Source organism: Bombina bombina, chromosome 8 (genome assembly GCF_027579735.1).
Source record: "Bombina bombina isolate aBomBom1 chromosome 8, aBomBom1.pri, whole genome shotgun sequence".
NCBI lineage: Eukaryota > Metazoa > Chordata > Amphibia > Anura > Bombinatoridae > Bombina > Bombina bombina.
Window position 1 is genome coordinate 247,636,770 of NC_069506.1, and position 15,695 is coordinate 247,652,464.

At 37.9% G+C, this 15,695-nt stretch overlaps 1 protein-coding gene across 1 annotated transcript in view; it reads right to left on the minus strand.

Annotated features, from left to right (window-relative positions):
* The window catches only part of LOC128638159 (B-cell receptor CD22), a 219,260-nt gene that overhangs the window by 25,554 nt on the left and 178,011 nt on the right, over positions 1-15,695 (minus strand). The window contains exon 8 of the mRNA XM_053690022.1: positions 7,533-7,793. Within this exon, the coding sequence (XP_053545997.1) occupies positions 7,533-7,793 (261 nt within the window). The remainder of the gene's footprint in view (positions 1-7,532; positions 7,794-15,695) is intronic.

Consider the following 15,695-nt stretch of genomic DNA (forward strand, 5'->3'; position numbering starts at 1 on the left):
GGATGGGAATTTGTAACTATTTTGTACTGACCGTTTTCTGTTTTTAATGGATCAAATACGTTTGATTTTATCTTAATGGGCACCGAGCGCTTTTCTTTTGGATACTTTCTACTACGTTTGGCGTGTTAACAGACACGCTTGGATTAGCTGCCACTGCCCAGCGATCATAGGGACGTAGATCCCACCCACTCTCCTTTGCGCCGTTGTGCAAGCAATCAGACGGGACTGCAGTGAGCACTCCGTTGTGCAAGTTTCTGGACATTTCTGACTATAAAGTTAGTCTGGGTTACTTTGCCACAGGAAATACTTTTTTTCTGTGCAATCTGTATATAATTTTAAAATTTATTTAAAATATTTTTTTAAACTATTTGACTGGCACTCATTTTATGTACAGTGACCAATGACATTACTTATTGTATATTATAAACTCTTATCCTTTTAATATCTTTAAATATTTTGAATGATACTATTAGGAGTAGGTGCTGTGTATTGGCTTTGCAATTTGATCATATTGTGGCTATAGGATTCACTAACAAGAATACACTAGTAGCACTCTCGAGTCTGTTACTAAGTGTGATTAGATTGTAAAGTTTGTAACAATATTATTCTCTCATCAGGGGAATATGTCTCATAAATTAAAACTTAACTTTTATTAGGATCACAAAACATTAAATCAGGTAAATAGATTAAAACCACAACCAGGAGGAACTAGAATATCAGGGAGACTAGTTATAATCAGGAGCAGTAGTGTCAAGTAATAAAACTGTATCCAAGGAGGTAACCACGATAGTTTATTAATTGTGTTGTGAGTGTTTCAATGTATATAAATGAGGGGCATGGAAAACCTGCTGACCGGGTTCTGATATACATTGTGACATAGGGGTTAATTAATTATGGGTAGTAGTCCACACTAAGAAAACTTGCATGGAAGTAATAGAAATAAAGAACTAACACTTATCATACAGTGTCATTGTGAATATTATCCTGTATAAACCCCAATGTATACATATCCCCCTGATGAGAGAATAATATTGTTATGCACTTAGTAACAGACTCAAGAGTGCTACTAGTGTATTCTTGTTAGTGGATCTTGTATACTCTATATGTTCAAATATTTGACTGGCAAGCTGTGTGTAGGCATTCTTACAAGGCAAGGTAAGGAGCTGTACTTCCCAGCCATGGAAACAAGCTGCTGAAATCTCAGGCAGCATGTCAGGAGGGAGTTCTGGGTATGTTAAAGTGTGTGAATTGTGTGTGGTTGTGTGGAGTGTGTGTGTATGTGTTGTGTTTTTATATGTGGGGCACGTTTAAATGTGTGTGTCTATATGTGTGTGTGTATATGTGGGTGTGTGTATATGTGTGGTGTGTGTATATGTGTCTGTATATGTGGGGTGTGTGTGTGTATGTGTATGTGTGTGGTGTGTGTATATGTGTGGTGTGTGTGTATATGTGTGCTGTGTGTATATGTGTGTTGTGTCTATATGTGTGTTGTGTCTATATGTGTGTTGTGTGTATATGTGTGGTGTATGTGTATGTGTGGTTTGTGTGTATATGTGTGGTGTGTGTATGAATACTTCTAGCTATGGTTTTAGATTAAAATGACACTATGCTGGCATCAAACAAGATTGTTAAGGGGTTAAGGTCTTATTTATGTGCTACTAACGTTGTGCTGATTTAGGAATGTAAATTTTTAAAAAAAATTCTTTAAAAAGTGCAGATTGTGTTTATACTTTAGATGTTAGTAAACAGGGTGTTGAGATATCTCAAAATAATTATCCATACTGTTGACTAGATTACAAGTGGCGCGTTAACCGTAGTGTGAGTTGCAATAACAATATCATGACCACGCTAAGTTTAACACAGTAGTACAAGTGTAAAGTAAATGTAACTGCTCAAGAACAAAACTAAATTTGTGCTTGTTGGGTTAGCTCAAGTGAAGACCTTGCGTAAAAAATTGTAAGAGGTTTAAAAAAATGTGTACCAAACACAACATAAATACATAAAAAAATAGAGTTACACTCATATATACACTATTTAATAAAAATTATTTATATAAATATTACAATTTTCTTCTTAAAAGGGAAGAGTCCACAGCTGCATTCATTACTTTTGGGAATTCAGAACCTGGCCACCAGGAGGAGGCAAAGACACCCCAGACAAAGGCTTAAATATCCCCCCCCCCCCCACTTCCCTCATCCCCCAGTCATTCTTTGCCTTTTGTCACAGGAGGATGGCAGAGAAGTGTCTGAAGTTCGTGATAGTCTCTTATGGAGGGTAGTACTCTTTGCAATTGGACTGGAGTTTTTAAGTAGTCCTGTCAGCCTCTCAGTGTGAGCATGGATGAAAGTTAGAGTCTGGAGATGCAGGGAGTGTCTTCCTGCGAACCCATCCCGACTCATATTAACAGCTCCTTGGTAATCAGCGTTGACAAGTTTTGCTGCCTACCTTTCTCCACTCAAGTCCATGTCAGAAGCGAGGCTACTATCTGTCACACTTGAAGGGCCGCGTTCCTGTTTCATGGCATTGATTCTGGTAAGATGGTTTCATTTTATTTCAATATGAGATGTATTGTTAAAGAAACAAGGTAGGGTCCCAGTGGGACTCCTTTTATCTTAAATGAGGAATCATGGGTTAATATCTCTTGAGGGGGGTTAATGAACAGGGGGGGCTTTAATCATGTTTGTTATGTGATTCTATCTGCAATGTGTAGCTATACTTAGGCTCACTGCCTTTTACGGAACTTAACGGCCTTCTTTTAATGACGTAATCTCTCAAGATTGCGCGCCCTTTTTGTGACTGGCACGGTGCACCTTGTGACGGGTGCAGTTACGTTGGTTTTTCACTTCCATATGCTGACTGTGTGTGACCGAGTCTAGCTCGTGGGTTGTCTGGTTCACAGGATGTATATGTAGTGAGTGCCCCAGCCATTGGGGGTGTCAAAGTGTGCCAGTTAGTTTTCTATTCTTGTAATCCCAAGATTATGGAGAATTCTGATATATGCGACACGGATGCATCCGATACGGAGGATGTGTCTTGTGATGAATATGAAATAGCCCGGGTAATCAATGCCCATCAGTTCTGTTCCGGGTGCCGTTCTAGAGTACTCTCTTCTCCGGAATCAGGGAGCTTAGAATGCATTGAGCCATCCGCCTCCGAGGTTTCCATGACGCATGAGGTGCGTGCCCAAGACCCTTTCCCTGATACACATGCAGGTGTCCCTATGGCCTTCACTCCTTCTCCAGAGAGTGGCTTATTTCCACCGGAGGTTATGGCACTGTTCCGCATGGCCACTTCTATGGCGCTGTCTCATTTATATCTCCCAAGTGAAGTTTTTCTTCTATATTGTCCGTGCTCCATTAACCTAGGCCCATCGAGCGTGGGATCGCCTGATTCAGTTTGGCCTTCTGGGGAAACGTTGGCCCCTGAGGCTTCACGGGCCCCAATCTCGGAGCCAAGGTCTCCAGTAGATCCGGCGAGGGATGATTTTGCTTTTCGTTATAGGCTGGCTCGCTTCCTTATCATCTTCTTTTTATGTTCATTTAAATTTTTCGGTTCCATTTCTGAGCTTGGGTGAATGGGGCCTCTAATCAGCTGGTCCTATGGTTGTTCTCATTCAACTTGGGCATTCACCCGATGGGTGCTGCCTTTATTTTATTTGTGATCCGGATGGATGTGTTTAATTCATTTTTTTCCTAAAGCTCAGGTCTGTTAGATTTTCGTTTTTATGAATGTTCTTCTCTGGAACCGATACTTGCGACTAAGGGCCGCGTGGGCACTCCCACGGGAGTTGTGCACTTGTTGAATATTAGAATTTTGTTTTTTAGTTCATTTATTGATCCTTCGGGATGAAATTTTCTTGGACCTTGAACAATTCCAGGGTGTCCTTATACCAGGCTGGTACTGGACAGGCACTTTTTTAGCTGTTCCAGGGTTCATGTCACCTTTGTGGTGCTGAGAATGCCTCTTGGCCTTTTCTATGGACTCCGGGCTCGGATCCTACTGAAGTATGATGCCTGTGGTTTATATGCAACTCCTCCGGACGGAGGGTTGGGCGTGCCAATCTAGTGTTGGTCGGTTCGGGCTATTCGCCTGGGCTATATATCTGATTCTTGCAGATGACTTCAAGGTTCTTCAGGGGCCGGGGATTCAGAACCATTATTTCCATTCTTTGGAAGTTGGGAGATGTGTGTGACCTGTTTGGTCTGGTGTACCGCATGATTAATGTTTGGGTTTTCACTTGAGGTTCTTCCGGACGCTGACTCTTTAGCCTATTGCACTCTTCTTTCAGTGGCGGAGTATCTTTCTTCCCCTCTTTTGGAGGGGATCATCTTGTCGGGTGCATGTTGCCTTCCTCTGTTCCGAGTTTTATTACTCTGAGAGGTGGTGCGCAGGGGTTCCCTGCCTTCTGTGGGAGCTACGGTTCTGGAATTTGCCTACTCAAGGTAGTTTTCCTTGAATAAGAGCTCCTTCAAGCTCTCTGACTGTTACCTATCCCATTCTGATACCCTTGGTTGGGCTATGGTCTTCGACATTCGAGTGTATTGCGTCCTCGATATTATGCTAGCCTGGGGGCTTGTCAGTAGAGATGTCGGGGTTGGGTATGGACGGCCGCCCTTCGATGGTCAGGCAGTTGTCCATTTTTCCTCGATACTCCGTTTGGGGTTTTGTGGGCAGTGCTTTACATTATTTCTCTGAGGTGGCGAGCAGGGCCCTGGGTTATCATTTGCCTTTGGGTATTGATGTTACCCTGCCCTTGTGTGTATTACGTGTTGCCACTTGCCCACAAGATTTCTTGTGATCAATTTGCACTGGGTGCTGATTCTCAGACTGTTCAGAAGCCCTTTGTGACTCTTGGGTTTGAAGCTATTTCTTGATCACCAAGTTTAGGACTTTGGAGGTGTGCTCCTCCTTGGAGGAGGCAGTTTAGGGTTTCTCAGAATTTGGATCTTTTGATCGACAATTGTTGAGGAACCTAGCCTTGGTCCATGTCTCTACCATGAATAGGTGTGGATGGTTGGTTCGCACTTAATGTTTGTGGTCCAGCGGGCTCCTTTTTTAGGGGCTGGGGCTCTGTGAGAGACGCCTATCTATCTGTGGCTTAGGCTCTAGGTCTTTCTTAAAAAAAAGGGCCCTACTGGTCTTCTGGTGCATTTACAATGTTCCTGTAGTACCCCTATGGTAGGGTTTTTTTCTGTTGTTTTCATTCCCTTCTGTTCCAGAGTAGGATTTGGGTTCTCTGGGTTCGGAGTTACCTTAGTATTTGTGGAGTCCTGGGGGTCCTTGGACCTGCCTGACATGGGTTTTCTACCCTTCCTGCATTTCAGTTTCCTGGAAGGGGAGCTGTGATGTAGTGTCTGGCCTCCATTCCTGCAGCAGGAGACTGAGGGTTTGCTCCCATGGGGGCTTTTAGAACGTGTATCTGATATATGGATGCTGAAGGGGGGGGTTTCTTCCCTTGGGAAGTGTGCCCTTTTTTTGCCCACGACAGCGTGTAGGGGGTTTCGTGCCCAAGCACAATGTTTATCCTGACTCACGGTAGCATGCCATTTGTAGCAGCGGTCTAACAGGGGACTTTGTTCCTCATTGATCCTTTCTTTCCTTCCTGTAGTCTGGGACTATTGTCTTCGGCCTTTTGTCCAACCCTTGGGCTGGGACCGTTTTTCTGGAGGGGAAGGTTGGGGATTGGTTACTCTATTCAGTGTTGACCGTTTTCTGCTGTTGGTCCTCTCCTTTGAGGGAGGACTTTGAATGTCCTCCTCCTTGTTACTGGTGTCTGAAGCTGGGAGGGGGCGCTCTTTGAAGTCATTATTCGGTAGGTTGTACGCCCTTGGAGGGGTTCTGTTGGAATCATCTATAGTGATTTGCTCTGTGTTGGTGTATCCAGTTACAACTAATTGTTTATGTCTGGATGCTATCAAGCTTTGAAGCACCTTTAGGAGGTTTGAGTTAGCAATAGGGTCAGCCTTCCTTTGGAGGCTGGTCTTTGAGAGTTCCTGTTAAGACGGTTTGAGTTTCTCTTGCAGAGCTCTGTTCTAGCTGCCAGGATATTTATCCTGTTTCTTCTGCTTCCGCCTATCTAGCCTCTAGATCTAGATATGTTTTGGGGCATCAGGGGACTCATGAATTTCCTGGAGTACCTTAGGGTATGGTATGGGATTCAGGATGTGAGGGGTTCCTTGAGTCCTTTTGGGACATGTTCCCTGTGTATGGATCCTTCTTTTTTGGTCCTTTGGTGTTCTAGAGAGTTTGTTTCCCAGGGTGTTGCCTTTGTAAGACAACCATGGTTTGTTCTCTAGACGTTGAGTGGGAAAAGTTCCTTTGTTTTTTTCTGATCTCTGGTTCCCTTTTGAGGGGCAGATGTGGTCTTTATCTTTGACACATCAGAGGTTGTTTGGGGCTGACAGACTCTAGGTCTGAGTGGCCACTATTTCAGCTTTGCTGGTGGTGTTACTGATGTGCAGTTACCTGGGCATGGGTTTTTCTCCTGTGTCGTTGTATTTCAATATTTTGGGTGTTGAGTAATTCAGGCTGTGGTGCCTTTAGAAGGGGCCGCCTTTTGTTCCCACCCATTATTTGCATTCAGTGTCCTCTAGCTTGAGTATTGTTTTCCCAAAGTACTCTTCCTGTGGACTCTTCCCTTTTAAGAAGAAAAACATAAATGATGCTTACCTGATAATTTCATTTTCTTCTGAATGGAAGACTCCACAGATCCCGCCCGTGTTTTTATCTCTGTGAGGCGGCTGTAATTTTTTTGTTCTTCTGCCACCTTTTTTCACCCTGATATTTCTCCTACTGTTCCTTGTTCCCTTGGCAGAATGACTGGGGGATGAGGGAAGTGGGGGAGGTATTCAAGCCTTTGGCTGGGTTGTCTTTTCCTTTTCCTGGTGGCCAGGTTCTGAATTCCCAAAAGTAATGAATGCAGCTGTGGACTCTTCCCTTCAGAAGAAAATTAAATTGTCAGGTAAGCATAATTTATGTTTTTGTTTAATAAACATTTAGAGGTATACGGTATATGACAAGGTGTATATATATATATATATATATATATATATATAATAAAAATAACATTATTTTGAGAGCAAAGAACAATGCTATTTCAACTTTTTTTCTTAAAGCACCTTTGTCTTTTGTCTTTAGCACACTTCGCTTTGTTCACCTTCCAGGTTAGCACTCAGCTAAAGCCAGAACAGGATTTTGTAGCACACCTCATAGAAGAATATGGGTAAAGGGGAATCTTACCCGTCTAGAGTTTCTTCTGCCATTTACTCATGATCTTCGGTTTACTCCCAACAGTCTTGTTAAAACCATTAAACACATTGCTAGAAACAGCAGAGATGTCTCTACACCTCTGACTACTAGCAGTAGTAAACTAACATGATGTATAAATTAGGCTATCATTTATTAAAGTGCATTATTTGCATATTAAGGAAGAGACAAAACATGAGATAAATTGTATGTAATATTGTTTATATATTTTGAGTTGCAAATACAGTACAACGTTATGGATAAACTGTAAAGATGTTATTACTTACAGAGGATTGAAATTTCAACAGGCTCTGACATGCCAGAGCCAATTGTATTCCTGGCTTCACATGCATATGCACCAGAATCTGTCCATTGTATGCTATCAAACGTTAGTCGCTCCCTCTGGTTTTGGTATGGGCGTTTGTCTTTGAACCATTGGTAACCAGAGATTTTAGGCTCACTTTGATTTGTGTAACATGTCAACAATGCTGGTTCTCCTTCTTGGAATGTTAAATTTTTTATTTTAACATGTGTCCCTTTGGGGGGATCTAATAAAAGTAAAATGGAAAGTTAGTATCACACCAGTTCTGTGATTATTTGAAACTTGTAATTAAATCCAAACAGTCAAAATCCAAATATCTATGCATGTGTTTGTGTTTATGCATGTTTTTGTATGTATGATGCGCATTTAAGTATGTAAGATGTGCCTCTATCTATATATGATGTGTACGTGAGTATTTATGTATGAATGGTGTGCATTTATGTATGTATGTATTTGTCAGTATTTATGTATGTATTGGTGTGTATTAATGTATGTATGGTGTGTATTTATGTATGTATTTGTGTGTATTTATGTATGTATGTAATTATGTAAGTATTTGTGTCTAAATATGTATGAATGGTGTGTACTTATATATGGTGTGTATTTTGTATGTATTTTTGTGTATTAATGTATGCATTGTATGTATTTGTGTCTATTTACGTATGTACGGTGTGTATTTATGTAGGTATTTGTGTGTATTTATGTGTGTTGTGTATTTATATATATATGGTGTGTATTTATTTATGAATTTCTGTGTATTTATGTATGTATGGTTTGTATTTAAGTGTAAATATGTATGAATGGTGTGTACTTTTGTATGTATTTGTGTGTATTTATGTATGCATGGTTTGTATTTATGTGTAAATATGTATGAAAGGTGTGTACTTATGTATGTATGGTGTGTATTTATGTATTTGTGGTGTATATTTATGTATGTATTTTTCTGTATTTATGTTTGTATGTATTTATGTAAGTATTTGTGTCTAAATATGTATGAATGGTGTGTACTTATGTATGTATTGTGTGTATTTATGTATGTATTTGTGTGTATTCATGTATGCATTTATGCATGTATGGTTTGTATTTATGTGTAATTGTATGAATGGTGTGTACTTATGTATGTATGGTGTGTATTTTTGTATGTATTTGTGTGTATTAATGTATGCATGGTGTGTATTTATCTGTGTATTTGTTTGTATTTATGTATGTATTTGTGTGTATTTAATTATTTCATGACTGGGTTAAAAAGTCTACATCGGAACGTCGTTCCGACGTAGACAAATTGAAATCACGCGATCGTGCAAAAGATCGCAAGATTTCAATTATGGGATCTGGTCTGGGGGTGTCCCTAAGACGCTAGGAATGCCCTCCAGACTGCGATCAAATCCTGCAAGCCTAGTAGGCTTCAGGACAGCCGTTTGCAATGATGTTGTATTCCGTCATAATGGCTTTAAAGCCCAGTGCCGTTGTGACGGAATACAACGGCATTAAAAGGTTAAATATGTATGGTGTTTATGTATGTATGTATGTATTTATGTATTTGTGGTGTGTTTTTATGTATGTATTTGTGTGTATTTATGTTTGTATGTATTTATGTATTTGTGTCTAAATATGTATGAATGGTGTGTACTTACGTATGTATGGTGTGTGTATTTATTAATGTAAGTGTGTGTATTTATTAATGTAAGTGTGTGTATTTATGTAAGTATGATGTGTATTTATGTATGTATGTATGTATGTATAGTGTGTACTTATGTGTAAATATGTATGAATGGTGTTTACTTATGTATGTATGGTATGTATTTTTGTATGTATTTCTGTGTATTAATGTATGTATGTATGGTGTGTATTTATCTGTGTATTTGTGTGTATTTATGTATTTGTGGTCTGTTTTTATGTATGTATTTGTATGTATTTATGTTTGTATGTATTTATGTAAGTATTTGTGTCCAAATATGTATGAATGGTGTGTACTTATGTATGTATGGTGTGTATTTATTAATGTAGGTATTTGTGTGTATTTATGTAAGTGTGGTGTGTATTTATGTATGAATTTGTGTGTATTTATGTGGGTTGTATATTTATTTATGAATTTCTGTGTATTTATATATGTATGGTTTATATTTATGTGTAAATATGTATGAATGATGTGTACTTATGTATGTATGGTGTGTATTTTTGTATGTATTTATGTATGCATGGTTTGTATTTATGTGTAAATATGTATGAAAGGTGTGTACTTATGTATGTATGGTGTGTATTTATGTATTTGTCTGTGTTTATGTTTGTATGTATTTATGTATGTATGGTGTTTACTTGTGTATTTGTTTGTATTTGTGTGTATTTATGTATGTATGGAGTGTATTCATGTATTTGTGGTCTGTTTTTATGTATGCATTTGTATGTATTTATGTTTGTATGTATTTATGTAAGTATTTGTGTCTAAATATGTATGAATGGTGTGTACTTATGTATGTATGGTGTGTATTAATGTATGTATTTGTGTGTATTCATGTATGTATGTATGGTGTGTATTTATCTGTGTATTTGTATTGATGTATGTATTTGTGTGTATTTATGTATGTATGGTGTTTATTTATGTATTTGTGGTGTGTTTTTATGTATGTATTTGTGTATATTTATGTTTGTATGTATTTATGTAAGTATTTGTGTCTAAATATGTTTGAATGGTGTGTACTTATGTACGTATGGTGTGTATTTATTAATGTAGGTATTTGTGTATATTTATGTAAGTTTGGTGTGTATTTATGTATGTACAGTGTGTATTTATGTATGCATTTGTGTGTATTTATGTATGTATGGTTTGTATTTATGTATAAACATGTATGAATGGTGTGTACTTATGTATGTATGGTGTGCATTTATGTTTGTATGTATTTATGTATTTGTTTCTAAATATGTATGAATGGTGTGTACTTATGTATGGTGTGTAGTTATTTAAGTGTGGTGTGTATTTATGTATGTATGTATGGTGTGTATTTATGTATGGTTTGTATTTATGCATAAATATGTATGAATGGTGTGTATTTATGTATGTATTTGTGTGTATTAATGTATGCTTGATGTGTATTTATGCATGTATGATTTGTATTTATGTGTACATATGTATGAATGGTGTGTACTTATGTATGTATGGTGTGTATTTTTGTATGTATTTGTGTGTATTAATATATGTATGTTGTGTATTTATCTGTGTATTTGTGTGTATTTATGTATGTATTTGTGTGTATTAATGTATGCATGGTGTGTATTTATATATGTATTCGTGTGCATTTATGTATGTACGGTATGCATTTACGTATGAATTTGTGTGTATTTTTGTATGTATGGTTTGTATTTGTGTGTAAATATGTATGAATGGTGTTTTCTTATGTATGTATGGTGTGTATTTTATATGTATTTGTGTGTATTAATATATGTATGGTGTGTATTTATATGTGTATTTGTGTGTATTTATGTATGTATTTGTGTGTATTTATGTAGTTTATTTATGTATGTATGGTGTGTATTTATGTAATTTATGTATTTCTGGTTTGTATTTATGTCTGTATTTGTGTGTATTTATGTTTGTACCTATTTATGTAGGTATTTGTGTCTAAATATGTATGAATGGTGTGTACTTATGTATGTATGGTGTGTATTTTGTATGTATTTGCATGTATTAATGTATGCATGGTATGTATTTATGTATGTATTTGTGTGTATTTATTTATGTGTGGTGTGTATTTATGTTAGTATGGTGTGTATTTATGTATGAATTTCTGTGTATTTATGTATGTATTGTTTGTATTTATGTGTAATTATGTATGTATCTGTATGTATTTATTTATGTATGCATGGTGTGTACTGAAATCTAAAAACAGTTGAAAAAATACAATCCAATAACAGAAAATACAGAATTTAACAAAAGCTAACAAAATTAGTTTAAAAGTCGAAGAGGGGATAATCTTGAGATGGTAAAGAGGGACTGGGGAGGTTGAATCCAGTGACAAAGCTTAGGAAGTGTTGAGAAGCTGGAAACAAAGACCTTACAGGAATTATTGAGTGTGGGGTAAAAATTTAAAATAAAAAATGAATTGGTAAATAGAGACAAACAATGTAGGGAGGGAACAGGAAAGAAACCTGAGTGGGAAAATATTTCTCTATGTGTCTTTAATAAAATCTAAATTATCACTGCAAAAAGCTACGATAATTGGAATTTTATTACACGCACTGAGACTCATTCTTTGTTAGTTTAAAGCAAAATGGATTGTTTAATAATTGAAAGATCAGCTTTGCTGATGGGTTTAAAATGAAAATGTTTAAAGGTGGAGTCAGATGACCAATCAGCTGCATTCAAAATGTCCTGAAGGGAAGATGAGTTTATAAAGGCTTTAGAAGCTGAGGCGTCTCTAACAGAGTGAGTGGAAAAAGATTCCTCCATTCTTCCATTCTTCCATCCATTTTATCCACCTGACTATAGACTTATAAGAGACAGGTTTGTGAAGGAAATACATAAAATAAAAGGTAATGAAGAAGGTTGAGAGCAAAAAGATGAAGTTCTGAATTCATAAATTTTTAAACATTCAACAACACAGAATTGAGGTTGAGGATTTAGTTATATGAGAAAGGAAAGTAACAACTCAGGAAGAAAATATTCTGGCATTGTATTCAATTGCTCTCACATATAACACTCTGCGAAAAGATAGGGGACAGAGATGAGTAGTCAATTTAGCACTAGATTACAAGTGGCGCGCATTTGTTAGCACAAGGAGTGCAAAAGCGATTGCAAGACCCCCTGTATTTTTTGCACTAAAATCCATATTACAAGTGGTGTGGTGTTTAAATGACCGCAAATTTGTTTGCGAGGAATTACTTTAATTTATGCTCCCCATATTTTCGTTGAGTGGCAATGTGTGCTTGTATTACAATTTGAAAGTAAATGCGATTGCTCAAACGCAATTGCATTTTACACTCAAGCTTTCTACGCGACTTGAAAGTTTGCATAAAGAGTTTGGCTGGAGAAAAAAGTTGCACTAAACTATACTATTAATACCTAAACCACCACACTGTAATCTACTACACTACACTATTAACCTCTAAACTGCCGCACCCCCACATAGCAAACTGCCCTGCTACACTATTAACCCCTAAACAACCACACCCCCACATCACAAACTGCCTGCTACACTACTATCCCCTTAACCACCACACCCCCACATCACAAATACTCCGCTACACTATTAACCCCTAAACCACCAGACCCCCACATCACAAACTGCCCCACTAAGATATTTACCCCTAAAAGCCACACCCCCACATGGAAAACTACCCCCTCTATTCCTAAGAGCTCCACCCCCAACACCCCTAACCTAACACCCCTAAATTATTAAAAAAAACTACAATTACAATAAAAAAAACTAAACTTACATAAAAACTACCATTACTGAAAAAAAAATACCATTACCGAAATAAAAAGCTAACATTACAGAAAATAAGAAATAAAATAAAAAAAGCACAGTTAAAGCCTCCCTTAAAAAAAAACACCCCAAAATAAAAAACCCTATACGAACACTAAAAGCATTGCTCTAAAGCGATTTAGCTCTTTTTCTAAAACAAAAATACAACCCCATTCTACAATAAAAGTAACCCCAACCCCCTATTAAAAAAGTCTTTCTTAAAAAAAACTACTCTGCAAATTGCCCTGATAAGGTAATTTTGTAAGGCATCGCTCTAAAGCAAATAAAGCTCTTTTGCTATTTAAAAAAAACGAATCTAAAAAAAAAACCTAACCTAAAAAATAACTCTATCCTATTAAAAGGGCATTTTACTTGGCATTGCCCTTAGAAGGGCATTTAGAAGGGCAGTGCCCTAAAGTGATTAATCTATTTTGCTGCTTAATATAAAAAACAACAACCCTATTCTAAAAAAAAAAATAACTATTCTAAATAAAAGATTGCCCTGAAAAGGGCATTTGTTTGAACGTTGTCCTTAGAAAAGCATTTGTTAGGGCAGTGCCCTAAAGTGGTTACAATATTTTGCTACCCAATAAAAAGAGCCGGACTCAAGTTGGCTGAGTACAATCTTTGAGGTTTAGTGGTAGGATTTTATTGGGTGGGTTTTTTTTTTGTAGAATAATTTAGCTTTTTGCAAAAATAGCATTAATCACTTTAGGGCAATGCCCTACCAAATTCCCTTATCAGGGTAAATTTGAGAATAGGCTTTCTTAGATTTGGCTTTTTTGGCAGGGTTTGGGGCATTATGTTTATTGTAGAATGTGGTTGTAGAGCTAAATCACTTTAGGGCAATAGCCTTCTAAGGGTTATTGTTATTTTTTTTTGGGGGGGGGCACTTTAGTTTAAGAATAAGAATAACGGTGTGTTATTAATTTTTGGTATTTCTTTTTATTTTCTGTAATGTTAGTTTTTTTTAATTTTGGTAATGGTAGGTGTTATTTTTATGTATTTTTTTAAATCTAGTAGTAGTTTTTTTTGTAACTTAGGGGATGTTAGGTTAGGGGTGTTGGGGGATAGCTGTTAGGAAGTTAGGGGTAGTTTGTAATGTGGGAGGTTTGTGGTTTAGGGGTTAATTGTGTAGTGGAGTAGTATACAATGTGGGGTATGGCGGTATAGGAGTTAATAGTTTAGTAGAGTAGTTTGCGATGGGGGGGTGGCAGTTTAGGGGTTGATAGTATATTAGGGCAGTTTGTGATGTTGGGGTGGCTGTTTAAAGGTTAATAGTATAGAGGAATAGTTTGTGATATGGGTGTGTGGTGGTTTAGAGGTTAATAGTGTAGTGGGCAGTTTTTTATGTGGGGGTGTGGTGGTTTATGGGTTAATAGTGTAGCGTGGCAGTTTGTTTTGTGGGGGTTGGTTGTTTAGAGCCTGGTTTCTCAACAGCCGGGCCATGGCCCAGTACCGGGCCGTGATAGCCCTGCTGGTGGGCCCTAACCTGTCATGCCCCCACTGCACACCAGGGGCAGACTGAGACCAATCAAGGCCCCAAGAAAACTGTCTCACACTGACCCAAATGTATTCAATGCTATGCAAATTAACATGGTAGCCTCCCTGCCCTGCCCCCAACATGCCACTCAACCTCCAGTGCCAGGACTCCCAACATTAAGGGCCAGTGAAAGGGCCTCCAACCTTCAGGGCCAGACCCCACACTCCATGGCCCTCACAGCAACAGACCCCCGGCAGGAACCCCCACACTCCAGGGCCCCTACTAAACCCACACTTAACTGCTTAGTTACTGATAGGGCAACTGAAAGCTCCAGCTTAAAGGGACACTGAACCCAAATTTTTTTCTTTTGTGATTCACATAGAGCATGAAATTTTAAGCAACTTTCTTTTTTACTCCTATTATCAAATGTTCTTCATTCTCTTGGTATCTTTATTTAAAAATCAAGAATGTAAGTTTAAATTCCGGCCCATTTTTGGTGAACAACCTGGGTTGTTCTTGCTGATTGGTGGATAAATTCAGCCACCAATAAAGTGCTGTCAAGGGTCCTAAACCAAAAAATAGCTTAGATGCCTTCTTTTTCAAATAAAGATAGCGAGAGAACAAAGAAAAATTGATAATAGGAGTAAATTAGAAAGTTGCTTAAAATTGCATGTTCTATCTGAATCACAAACAAATTGGGTTCTGTATCCCTTTAAGGAACGCACCAGGATCCGTGGAGATGCCATTTGAGGGGCCCCTACATGCTGGTCCCTCGGCCCAGGTCCTATTTGCCTGACTGATCAGCCCGCTTCTGCTGCTCACTATATATATATATATATATATATATATATATATATATATATATAAATATAAACTACCGGGCCCTGGACATGTCCACTCAAATTAACCGGGCCTTGAGGTCACTTCGAGAACCACTGGTTTAGAGGTTAATAGTATAGAGGAATAGTTATATGGGGGTGTGGCAGTTTAGCGGTTAATAGTGTAGCGGGACAGCTTGTGATGTATGGGTATGGTGGTTTAGGGGTTAAGAGTGTAGTGGGGTATTTTGCAGGCTATGTGGCAGTTTAGGGGTTATTAGAGTAAGGGGCTTATTGTAATCTGGTTTCGCGTGTGATTAAGGTTGGTTAGTTTTTTTTTTTCACTTTTCATGCTCCATTGAAGTCTA